Raw genomic sequence first — 13,669 nt, 5'->3', positions numbered from 1 at the left:
TACTTCAGATTAGTTATTTTACTCAATCATAACAATTAAGATGTTTCTTCTATTGTTATTCTGAAACTAGGGAGAATCTGTATTTTTCTCTTCTCCTCCCCATGTATGTTTAATAAAGGGTTTGGTTAGTGTAATACTTGTACTAAACTCTATTTTGAAATACAGGTTTTATTAACAGAAGTAGCTGAAGTGAGCTGTTAAGGAGGTAAAAAAAAGAAAGTTAAGGTCCCAGATTCTGTAAACTCAAGTTTAATTTTAACCACATTTTAAACAAACTTGATAGCAATTGCAGGTCATTTCTAGAAATTGTAACACAGTTTTAAGGAACTAAGTATATTAAACATAAATGAACTATTTTTTATGCAAAAGGAGTAAAGCTATACCAGGATTAGAGCCGTTATGATTATCTGTAATACAGCTAAAGCACTCCCAAGTCCTTATTTTATCTAGTGAAATAAACTTACGCTGCAGTAAAAGTTACAAATAATTCCTCTGCATTCATAGTTCTAAAGGAAACTTGTTTGCTTGCATATACCTTGCAGATGTTAGTTGCTAAATGGAAACCTTGACAAGATTTCCAGTCAAGATGATTAACAAGCCTGTGTGGGCTGCCAAATTAGACTTCAAAAGCACATGCTCCGAGTTACTTAAATTTAAGGAAACCATGAACTCAGTGTCTGAATCCATTTTTATCTATCAGTCTGCAGACTTCAGTAGTGCAAGGGAAAGCAGAAAAACTCATAAAACTGATTTTCTTTGTAAAGTACTTTTTTCAACAGGAAAAGGAAGGATTCCACAGATGGCAAGTGTCTGTGAAAATAAAAGCCCAGAGAGTGGTACATTTAAGTAATACAATTAACATTCCAACAATTGATGGATCAAGCAGCATCAAGCTTGACAGCATGAAGACAAAAGTGCTACAAGTTACCATAACAATTTTCAAGTGTAAAATAGAATTCATGCTGCAAATTAAGAGAAAGAAACATTATCTAAATTATTTTTGCTCTGTTTTTGCAAAGACTTATTTTTTTTTTAATTCCCTCTGTCTGCCAAACCTCATTTGAACATTGTTAATTCACTACTAAAACTAAGAAGCTGTTTGTGCACTCCTTATGTACAATCCTACCACAAAGAAACTTTACACAGGGCAAAGATAGTATAATCACCATATAGGTAAAACAAGTTTTAGCATCTGAAACTAACTGCACCACGTTTCCCCCCCCCCCTTTCAAATATAGCATGTCTTTAAAATCAGAGATTTTCTTCCTTTATTAGGGCATCCAGCCTAAATTTAGGTTTCACTAAATGTAACTGCCATTTCACTAAATATAATGTCACTACAGCAAGACCTCCATACCTCTGCTGCTCCTCTCCAGGATCTTATTGCCTCTTCTAGCTCATTGGTGGGGCTTAAATTTGAGGCTCCAGCCCCACTAATGTTCTTTCTCTCCTGAGCTACAGCTTCAGCAAAGCAAGAGTGTGCCACTGGCTGGACCTTCTGCAAAGCTTGTGACAGGAACTGAAAGTGGACCTGCACCACCGTCAAGAAACATCTCCCAAGTACCTGTGGGAGAAGAAACAAACCAGTTTCAAGCAAATAGAAGATTTCACATAAGTTTCTCTTCTTCCTTTTTGTTCAGTGTTTGGGGTAAGGAATTAAGTTCAACTCAGAATTTTTTTTTTAATTAAAATAATGCTTCAGATTCTAAGTAACACATGATATTTAACCATTTACTTAAAATAAGGTAAACAGTGATTGAGCATTGGTTTCTGTGAATTAAGGAGTAAACAGACTGATCCTCATGTCATTTTTAATTCTGCACTCAAGTTATGGCAATTTGAAGAATGAAAAGCTTAAGTTACTTAGCAATATCAAGCACATTAAACAATACAAAAATGGGAGTAGCATATTATCACAAGGACAAAGTCAACAGCAAAACCCACTTGCACATACACCTAACTGAATTTATGCTAAAAAAAAATCCAAAACAAAAAAAATCTGAATAATTTAAAATCAGAAGTTTCATCCAGCAGTTTATCTTCCAAGCAGAGCAATAACCAGTAATAAGCATGAAAAACATTGCCACATAATACAGTGGCAACACAGTACCATTTTTAGAATACAATAGTGACTGCAGAATGCATGCACAAAGTTGCAGCCCTGTCACTTGCATTGTCTGACAGAACTGCTAACGATGGCACAAATCTTCTCTTCAGAATATTTTGCTGAAATGGGTCATGCAATACTCACTCGGAAAGCCTGAGAAAAGGCAAGGAAGCAAAGGGCTGCCGGTCCCTCCCCGTACATGCTGGGCTGAGGGCAGCACCAGCAGCGTGCCGGAGAAGGGGTGCCCACCTCAGCCAGCCAGAGCTGGGCGCCGTGTCCTGGACCTCTGTCCCTTGCATGTTTGCACCCCCCATTTATCTCCCCCTCTCACACCAATACTAATGAGAATTATGACCAAAGACAGACATATGCCTGAGTTACTACAAGCAAAACAAAACAGGTCACACAAATGGAGTATTGAGGTGCAGCCACTGCATGTGGAAGAACAGACAGGAGTGCAACCATCCAGAAGGACAACGTGGAGAGCAAAGCAGCATGAACAGGAGTGCTCCATCTACCTTCAGGGCCACGCTCTTCTAAGCAGATGAAAGCTTACAACAAAGTGTAACTAGAACACAGCAGAGAAGCAAGTATTTTCCAAATGACTGCAGAAAATATTTAAAAGCTATTCAAAGTGTTTTGTTTCTTTTATGGAGTTTGTCACACAAAATGGTTTAAAATGTATATTTGACTTTGATTTATTAAGAAAGACTCAACTTGAATTCCATTTTAGGAATAATTCATAAAATACACAGATAATGTACAAAGCCATCGTGCCTTGGAGCAAATAAATCATCTGGCTTATTTTCAGCTACATTCTTCTGGAATAAAAATATTCAGACACAATGATCTTACTGGCAAGACTCTGTAGTCACACGAACAGTTATATGCATTAACTATCTACTTCAGAAGAACCAGTGATGGCAATGCTTTTTTCCATTGCATCCGGACTTCTTTTGACATTCCATTCTGGTTCAATCACTTCCCTTCTTTGTACAAGGCATAAAATTAAACATTTTTGGTACTTTGACTGACCTCTGAAAGTAGAGTTTGCCTTATTAAAAAAACAGTCAACAAATGATAAAATGCATGAAACTCCAACTTTCCTGGCTACAAAATTATTAAGATTTATAAGAAAACTGCGGGAAAAGGCAACTGGTGATCTGAATATTTCTGTGTACGAAGAATGCCGTTCTCAGGGGAAGAAGAAACTAGGACTCATTAGGAATTTCAAGCCGATTAAGTTTCAAAGAATATTTAAGGTACAGAGGTTGAAGTTTCCCCTGCCTGGGAATAATGCTCAAAATAAACAAATGATTTAGTTTTTAAGGGGCAGCACACAACATTCCTAGTGTAATTTACAATGTTAAACAGTAAAGATAAATAGTAACATCTGCTTTACTGAACTTCTATTTTGTTTGAAAAATAATCTATGTCAGTCTCCCTCAGAAATGGGTAAGAATGGTTTTAACTGCTTAAATAAAATCCAAGTGGTGGAGGATTTTTGCCCTGTTAAACACTCACTGCAGATGCCAAACTCACTTTGCTTTAAAGTTCACTTCTTGAGGATTTTCTTCCAAAGAGCTGAAGCTCTGTCTTAACTGGGGAAAGCAGCACGACCGCCACCAGTTTAACAAATACAGCCAGGGTTGGCCAGCAGTTACCAAAGTGTGTAAAGCAATATACTAAATCTCTGTTGTGAAATCTGAAGAACAATATTAGCATGTGGATGTGGGTTTTTCACAGTTAAGAGACACCACCATATCTTTTTCAAGTTTATTTTTGCCTACTTTCCCATCCAGAAGTGTTTGACTCTCCTCCTTTAGACCATAATAAGAACAAACTCAAACCTAGAGACTATGTAGCAATCAAAGATGAACTGGAATCATCACCAATGTCAACTATTCAGTTTTTCTTGGTAGTGGTGGTGTTTTCTTGAACTATTTCATAGAATCATTTACATTGCATATACAATAAGGTCTCCAGCTTGCAAACCTTTTGTCCCAAGAAATACAGCTCTAGCACCTTGACTTTCCTATCCCGTTGCCAGGTAGGGAAGCTATCTATCTCAGCAGCTGAATAACCTCGCCTAAAGGAATCTGTTTTCCTGTTTAGGCAGTTGGAAGCAATGAGTCTCACTTCAGACTTCCCTGTCTCTGAAACAGGTGATGAGTTTAATCAAACTGGATACATACAAACAGGAGCATCAGGTGGAGATGCAGTGTTAGATTACTCTGTCACATTATTATCCTCCCAGTTGGGGGACATAATCAACTTTGGAACATTTTCCTGGACAAAAAGCACATATAAAATTTCCAGATTTCATTGCTAAACAGTGATGCCATGCAAATTCCCTGGAAAGCAAACCTTATACAACAGATTCTTTAAAACAGAACACTACCACTAATAAAGTTAGCAAATAACCAGTGTCAAGCTTCCAAACTTGAGACAAAGACTGACCTGCAGATCCAAGTACCATTTTATGTAGCAGAATTTCCTCCCCCGCCCCTTTCCTTGTTTTTCTTTTGGCTATTTCCCTAAACAAACAAAACAAAAACCCAAAACACTGCAACACACTTATTCAGTGGTTTCCTGCTACCCCCATTTCCCTTAACAGAGTTCTTAATGGCTTTGGTAACCATAAGCCCTGTGCACAACCTGTCTACCCACTGAAGAGACCAGATTAAAATAGCAATATAATGAAGTTAAAAATGAGGCATGACTCAAACTGGTATACCAGATTATGAGATAACACCCTTTCCCACATATTACTGAAAGCAGGCAGAATATTATTCATTTTTACTATGTAGCAATGCCCTGCAGTTCGGAAGAGTGATCTCATGACCAAAACACCTCCAAGGGAAGACACCATCCTGCTCATTGAAAAAAGAGTTGCCTACAAGATAAACTAGATTCCAGCGGAAGTTGCACCCTTACGCGTACGGTATTAGGACACATGGGCAACCCAGACTCATTTTTGCTAACAGTCAACCTAAAAGCCCAGAGGTGATAATCTGATATTGACAGCTACTAAAATGCTCACTATAATTTAGCAAAAAAGCATTGAAGTGTTAAGCATTTTAAAAATAAAAAGCAGCAGTTAAAACGTAATACAAAATATTTTTAAAGACAATGCTAGCAGATCTGAGAGCAGACCATGAAATTATAGACCAAGACAAGCGTACAATGGCATTCCAGTAAGCCATAGCATTTTCTACTGATCTGAAGTAGCTTTTTGCTATTCACAGTTCAACTCAGAAAAGTCTGAAGCCAATCCCTGCAAATCACAGGAAAGATAATAATTTAAAAAAATATTTAAATTGGGCTTTACAATGTTTGCCGAGGAAAGCCTACATTTTATATTTGCTCAGACATTTTTGTCCCACAAGCTTCTTGTTCAAAAGCCTTCAGTTATTTTATACACATAAAAGCCAAAAATTATCTCCGTTTAATACAAAACTTAGCACCCAAGTAAATATCCTGTGCCCATTCATGTTTCCCTTTGGTTTAGAAAGGCAACATGTACATCTGTGTCATTACTACCACTTTAAGACAATACACCAGCTCCGCGTAACTAAAACACGATTCATTCTTTGTATTTTGCAGTACTGAGGCTGCTGCAAAGCTTCACAAAAGATAAGGAAATTACAGACTTTTTTCCAGTTTTAATTTTTTTTCCCCCACAGGATTTCCTTTAACACTTTTATTAGCAGAAGTACAGTTTTACTGCATTCTTCCAGCTTACAAAACTTTAACAACAGATCTGGAAAACTTAACATAAAACACTCTCTCGTTCCCCCTGACTTCCAAGCTGTTCCTCACCCCATACAGGCACAACACATGTGAGAATTCAGAGTTTTTTGAAAGGAGAAAAGGAAAGGCAGAAAATAAAAATCAGCATTTGCATTTCTGAAATTAAAGAAACCTTGGGAAACTCCATCTGTCACCAACACTTTGATCACGAGAAGTCACCTCCTTACACATCCTGGCATACAGCTCTGAACTAGCAAGCTCTGTTCTGCTAAAAAACAATACATAAATTAAAATCCTCACCCGCTGCTGCTACAGTCCTGGTTGCACAACCATTTCTAGTCCAAATTCAAGTCAGTGTATGTTCGTCAGAACTTTAAGTTTTCTTGATATTGCCTCCCCTGGGGGCTAGAGCCCACTACACTAGATAAAAACATGTGACACCTCAGAAAAGCTATAGCTCTCTGCTAAATTTCTAAAGCCAAACCTGCGCTGCTTGTATTTCTCATTCTTCCTCAAAACATACAGCCTTTGTTGAAGAAGGCTTAGGAGAAGTATGTTTTCCTTAGCTGGGCTCATGCATACAAAAAGCCTCATTCTCATGTCCTTCTCATCAATTTGGGGTTCTGTGCTCCCACCCCACCATGAATTACAACTCACCTCCCACTGCTTCCATAATACCAGACTCCATCCCTCAAATAAGAGGCTCTGGAGTACCTCTTCATAGGATATTGCTGAGCTGCCACTCAGACATTCGACCATCTCTCAATTCTTTCTCAAAGTTGTAAGTTCTTTCAGCCATCTACTAGAGAAGCTGCAAAAGCAACTTCAGATATTACTGTATTGCCTCCCTTGTATTTTCCAAGGAAGAAGTTACATTGCCTCTCACACTCTCTTTTCCCCTTGTTTCCCCTGGTCAGTGAACTCGGGCAAAAAGCCAGGCAAGCCCTTTATATTTTTCAGCTTCCATTGTGAGTTTTTTTTATCCTGCTGGTAGTTTTATGAAATGTTAACTTTTCTATAAATCGGGGAAAAACCCAAAACCACACTTTTTTTTTTTTTTTTTTTTAATTAAAGTTTCAGCTGAGTCTTTGTCCTGGTTCTGGCTAGGATAGAGTTAATTTTCACAAGGAGCCACAACAGGTAAGCCAAGCTGGCCAGGGGGCTATTTCATACAATGTGACCTCATGCTCAACATAAAAGGGAGCTAGTCGGGGAGAGGCAGGTTTGGCATGGCTCTGGGGCTGTCTGAGCGTGTGTTGAGTGTCCGGTGGGTCAGTCATGGGATCAATAAATTGCTTTCTGTTGTCATCCATTGTGAACATTCTGTTATCAGTACTGTTGTTTGTTTCCCTCTCCCTTGCTGTCCCAGTAAACTGTCCTTATCCCAAACCCATGAGGCTCTGCCTTTGTTTTTCCCATTCTGCTCCCCATCCTGCCAGGGAAGGGCTGAGCGAGCAGCCGTGTGGTGCTCAGCTGCGGCTGGGGCTAAACCACATCAGTTTTCTAATCACAGAAAAGCAGAGTAGGAGAGGATCTCAGAAGGTCATCCTACTGTCCCAAGCAAGGAGCAATTTTACCTGGGTCAGTTTTGCTGGGTGCAGGTTTAACCTGTTCTGTAAGTTCTTCACGATGGAAGCTCCCTACCCTTTGTAGCAATCCACGTCAGTGCTTCACTAACATTACAAAGTATTTCCACAACATCTAATATAAATCTTTCCTTCTGAAATTCAAGTTCATTACTTCTTGCTCCACCTTATGTGGATATGAAAAAGAGAACACTGCCACGTCTTCTGGCAGCTTCTTACATACCTGAGCAACTCTGATTTTCCTTCTTAGTCTTCTCTTCTGTAGAGTCAGTCTTTTCAATTTGTCTTCTGAAGTCCTATTTCCTGGATGTCTGATTACTCTTGCTACTCTCCTCTGGTGTGTCTCCAGTTGCTCACTATTTCTCTAAGTGCAACAGCAGTGGTGCGTGGGTGCACTGTTGTGTTTAAGGCCGTAATAACCAAAGTGAAGAGAGTTGAATGCTTATTTCATGGTTCTTGAAGGTTATAGTCGTGTTAAATACAACTGCCTCTTTGCACAATAGCAACAATACTGATTTATTATTTGCAACCACACAACACTGACTCCTATGAGCCCAACATACAACTACCATAAGCCCTAGAATTGTTCTTCAGAATTGCTGCCCAGTGGGCTCCATTTGTGAGGATGAAAGTTTCTATTTAAATATTGCAACATTCAGTTTTCCCCTCCAAATTCCATCCCAACTGGAAAACTCATTTGTTCAATTCAAGATTATTTTTAATTCAGCCGGTCTTCCAGCATATTTATATCACGTACTTTCAAGTCACCTACAAACTTCAATATATTCTCTATTCCGACCTCTGCCAAGGTCCATTTCGACAGCGAGCAACTGATAACTGCTTCCTGGGCACAATCATCCAACTAGCTTGCCCATATACTTACGTCATCTAAACCATGCTGCCTGGCTGACTTATAAAACAACCATTGTGAGTCAGCGTCAAACCCGAAATTTTACTGATTCTTAAGCAAAAGCAGAATGCAATACTTGTCTCGTTACACAAAAGCTCCCATAAATCTTGCATACTGACTTTTTTAAAGCTATGTGCAAGATGCAGTTTTAATTAAGAAAAGGTGTAAGAAAAGTACCGTGATAAGTGGTCAATTTTCACAAGATATGCCTAAAAAGAAAACCAAGAAATCCACCCGGTTTGCCTGCATTCTCTTTGCATTTGTTTCTATCAGACAGAGCTCCTGGTGAAGAGAGCACTGCAGGTACACATGGAGCTCAGGAACAAGAGCTAGGTCTACACAGGTAAAGGAGGGACCAAAGCAAGTTTCTCTACCTTACGCTGGCAGGACATGCAGCCAACTTATGCAAACAATGTTTTGCTTTTGCTCGTGAACTCCACTCACTGCTGAAGAAGCACTCTCCCCACACAGCGTCTGGGGCAGGGTATGAATTAACACCTAGAACTGCTTGACTAGGTTATAAAAGCAGCACGCAGAATGTTGCCAACGTTTTGCAAGACATGCAAGAGTTTCAAAGTCCACAAAAAAAATAAATCTAGAATATAGGTAGTTTAATTAAAATAACTCTTTCAGCACAAGTATTATCAAGGTCTTTAATTACATAAGCTCACACTGATTTTTAAATTAAAAATACGTATCTTTTTTCCTACAGCCTTAGATAAACATAGTGATATTATTAGATTGTTTTCAAAAATACCTGTCTACAGCAGACATTTATAATATATAGCCAATCTTACTTCATTCTATACTAAGTATACAACACTGAAAACTGTCAGTCCTATTTCTCACTACTATTACGTACTACGAATAGCATTCTACTTAACTACTTCATCTGCAAGTCGTGCAGTTATAGAAAGCAGATAATACTTGATACGCATGTGCATAAAACATGCATCCTTACAAAGTTACCTGAAATCTAAATCAAAAATAAGAGAACTCAGAAATAAGTTTTCCACTCAGGATGGAATTCTGTAGGAATAACTTTGCAAAGACTGCTGTAAAGAAATACAGAAACACAAACAACTACTTAAAAGACCAGGGATTCATACGTGGCCATCACTTAACACTGCCTGGTACATAATCAAGACATTTACTACAAGAGACACACCCAGAAATACCCAGCCAGGCATGATAAAGTTGAGAGGATTCCCAACTCTCAAAACCTCTGAATTCTGACTGTTGGGCACCTGCTGCCAGCACATGGCAATTATAGCAAAGTCATGACAAAGTTTTACAGCACAAATCTCTCATGCTAGCATGGTATCTGCCTTTTAAGCACAACAGCTCACAATGACAGAAGTGTTGTGAGGAGTGATAAAACATTACTTTACACAAATTGTGATCATTAGTCAACTAACGCAGTTTTACACAAACACCGATGACAATATGCCACTCCCAAGTGTTCAGGTTTCCCCTCAGAATGGATAATACCAAGGAAAGTATAGGTTAATTTAGAACATAATGGCTTAACATTGTTGGAAATATTAGCTAACAGAACACAGAAAATGTTTAAAACTTCTATTGAGTTGGTTGGGGGGGGGGGCAAGGTGTGGGGTGGGGGTTTTTTTTTGCATTGTTATTATTTTTAAACTATGCTTAGTTTCCCCAAAGAAGGACGTTGTTGGATTGCTGGTTATAACTTTAAATCATATAGAAGCTTACCATTTAGAATTGTATAGGTAGTACAATTTAATTATTACTCCTCTTTCTTATTGCATTAAATCTTTAAATAAAGTACAAGTTCTTATACAGAAATACCCACTAAATACCTCATTCAACATAGTTGGCAGTCAGGTACTGCAAATCACTTAATACTTTCAAAAAGAAAACATAAGAATAGAAGAGTTTCTCTTTTTATCAGCATTGCCCACAAATACAAAGCAAGGCAGAGAGAACTTTTGGCACAGAAAGGATTTTAAAGAGAAGTCCAATTAAGAAGGAATGATACAAATTCACATGCAAACCAGTATCCCCCAAGGTAACTTACCTCAATGTCTTGTAGGCTGAACTCTTTTTGATCTTTAAAGTTTGCAGCTCCTGCACTCAGTTCCATCAGCATTTTTGCTATTTCTGGTTTTATTGCTGCTGTGAGTCGACTCGCTGCTTCCATGACATGTTCCTGCACGTCTTTCAGTTGCATAGCTGCCTTAGAATAGTGCGAGTTCCTAAATACACTGCTGAAAAGGTCTGTAAGGAAAGTGCTTGTACGGCAAAACACGTTGAGTGCATCCAGATATTTGGAGATTCCCTGCTGGATGTCTGCGATCGGAGTAGTATGGGACACAGGGTGGTTGCAGCTGCCTGCAGCAGCCGAGGAGACCAAAGGGGATGCTGGGGTTGTAGATGCCAGCGGTGCGCTCAGGGTCCTGCCTAGCTCAGGCATTTGATACTGCTGGTGTTGCTGCACTTTTTGCTTGGACCCGCCAAGCAAAAAGCGCCGCTTATAGTCCATTTTGCTTTCTTGTGCACTACAGCAATACATAAGTGAGTGCTTGTCCAAAGATTTCTTGAATTAACAATCACTTGTCAAATTCCTTCCTCAACTATATAGTTATGTACAGTAACAGTGGAGGACTGTGTACATAGGTTTCACAAAAGGCATTTCAAAAAGGCAAGCGTCTGTATAATCTGTATCAGCAGTGAGAAAGGCAGCAGATTTGCTGACTTGGTATTTTCAGTGTTCAGTGCAGCCCTGCTGCAGTTATAAACTGTACTCAAAAAGCAAGCCGAAGTGTCTTAATAATGCTCTGTCTCTTGTTTGGTATTCCACTCTGCACACAGAGAAGCAACACTGAAGCAGAGAAGTTATCGCCTACAATTTCTTCATGAGCATATTATTGTCACTTGCTGTTTAGTCTACAAAAGTTATTTTTGTCAATGCAAATAATAGTTTTAGAAGCAGTACCTTAATACAATTTTCCCATTAGCATTATCAGGAAAAGTGGAGCAAACCACTGATCAACAGTGATTATAAAAGCAGTGCAGAGGCTCCTTCCTTGAAAAAGCAAATCCTTATGTCAGCAGATCAAATATCTTCAAATGTCTTGACAGATCCAGTCTGCCAAATTAGTTTATTTGTAGTGTCTCTTCTTAATACTGGAGGGAAAAAAAATAATCTGGACTCTGTTTACAGAAGACTTTGCAAGTAGAAGCTATTAAAAATTAGAGTGTTTATTATTGCAAGCCTTCTTCCCCTTTCCTTGTTTGTTGAGGTAGTTGTTTCCGTTGTAACATTAAGAAGTGGTGCTTCCAGACTGCATTTGCCCTCAATTGTAGACTCAGAACAAAAATGCACAAATGTATTTGTAAGGCCTCTAGGTCATTTCCTGTAAAGGGGGAGGGGGGGAAAAAAAGTTTAAGACATTATGGAACAATGAGAAGGTTTAAGATTTTAACTCCTGCAGTGTCCTGGTATACTACTCTAGGCATATGTTGTCAACAATACACAAGTTCCAAAGGAATGGAGAGTTGCACTGACAGTTTAAAAGGCAGTTACCAGTTGGTATCATTCTGTTACTAAACTCAACACCGCTGAATGTTTTCTTATTAATTCTCCCATCCTAGACTGTCAAACTTAAGACTATAGTTAATCCCCAGTTGCAACCCTTATACAGTTAACAACAGTGGAAGGTTATTAATGCAGAGCTCAGGGGGAGTTAATCACATTTTCTAACCTCATCTTTTTTAAATAATTTAATTCTTAAGTCAATGAAACCTTTTTTCATGCACCATAATTTATGGTGGAAATCTGAGACTCCCGTTCATTTTAATATTTATTAAATCAACAGATGCAGGTCTTTAATTTTTTTTTTCAGTTCAACAGCAGACAAATCTGTCTATATCCTAACTGCGATTAGCTGAAAAATACAACAGACACATCCCATTTCAGGATGACAGAACAGCATCTATTGTATACAAGATATTATATGAGGCAGAATTGTCTAACAAATCTCAGACATGAAAGTAGGGAGGAAATACAGCTTCCAGTACTGCCCTGCTCCTACTAGCAAACTCTGGTGCAGCTGGAGAGCCAAGAGTGCTTTTTCAAAGGCATTTGTATGAAGGTGAACAGAGCCAGAGCAGTGAGAAAGGGTCAGTTTGCAGTAGGAGATGTTCAAGGCCAGGTTGGAGGAACTGGGGCTTCTGTAAAAGGGCATGAAGAATTTTAAGCCCTTACCCTTGGCCAAACAGAGCTCTTAATTGGACAGGGCTTGGCATCGCATGATCACGTTTACAGGTTGGAGTCATATATCCATACAATGGTCAGTTATCCTAGGAGCTCATTTATATATCATTATATATACACACACATGTTGTGTGACAAGAGATTTTAAAAATTTTTTTATGCACTATGAATTTATAGCTAGTTAATTAATTCCACCTCAATCATCTTCCTTTCTTCTGTGCCAGTCAGAACTGCATTGAACTAAGTACCTCTTACCCACCAGCTAGGTTGAGGTGGGAAACCCCATACTACTGTTCTAAGCAGCTAATTTGCTACAGTCTTCCTCGCTTCAAGAGAGAAACATCCTATTTCTTAAGACTGCAAAAGACACTGATTAACAATGTCAGGACATTATCAGAAGGAAAGTATAATGCAGAGAAATACAATTTGTTCGATCAGTTTATCAAGTGCCAGCCCTTAGTCATGCTTTAGGCCACTCTCTCTCTCCTACACATACATGTTAACTTCATCTGATCAAATAAGGACACTTTTCCTTACTGCGGCAATTGCAACGTACAAGGCTAACATCAAACAGAAATTCGTAATGGGGTTTTTCCCCCCCAGCACTTAATAATCCAGATATAACAGGAAGGAGCCCTTTAATTCAACAACAAAACAATACCTTAGTTATTATATTTGAGATATGAAACCTGTATTAATAGCATCAAAATGGTTGGGGAATAAAGATTTTTATCTTCAGTCAAAATTTCTTATTTCCACCTGTCTGAAGAAACCAGATACCAATTCATTCACATAATTTGTTTTGACACATACATACGATACAAAATCCCAGAGATAAAGAAGCAGGCAAGACACAGCAGGACAAAACAACATATAGAGCTGGATAGTCTCACACCCACTAGAACAACAGACACACAAGTTTTTCAGGAAGTCATCACTGCAGATGGTTCTGCTTCTGAAATCTAGAGCAAATATTCTTTCATGTTCCCACTTTCTAAAACATGCTAAATAGATAAAACACAGCAGAAATTACCATACATTTCAGCATCCCTTCCTAAAGTACTCTA

General features: G+C 38.6%; 1 protein-coding gene across 5 annotated transcripts in view; it reads right to left on the bottom strand.

Moving 5' to 3' along the window:
* GARRE1 (granule associated Rac and RHOG effector 1) overlaps window positions 1-13,669 on the bottom strand; it is a 61,268-nt gene that overhangs the window by 20,389 nt on the left and 27,210 nt on the right. For all 5 annotated transcript variants that reach the window (XM_075765541.1, XM_075765539.1, XM_075765545.1 and 2 more), the window contains 2 exons: window positions 10,404-11,742; window positions 1,358-1,564 (listed from right to left, as the gene is read on the bottom strand). In XM_075765541.1, coding sequence (XP_075621656.1) covers window positions 1,358-1,564; window positions 10,404-10,898 — 702 coding nt within the window. In that variant the 5' untranslated portion in view covers window positions 10,899-11,742. The remainder of the gene's footprint in view (window positions 1-1,357; window positions 1,565-10,403; window positions 11,743-13,669) is intronic.

This window comes from Balearica regulorum, chromosome 13, assembly GCF_011004875.1.
Source record: "Balearica regulorum gibbericeps isolate bBalReg1 chromosome 13, bBalReg1.pri, whole genome shotgun sequence".
NCBI lineage: Eukaryota > Metazoa > Chordata > Aves > Gruiformes > Gruidae > Balearica > Balearica regulorum.
This window is presented reverse-complemented; position numbering and strand designations above follow the sequence as displayed.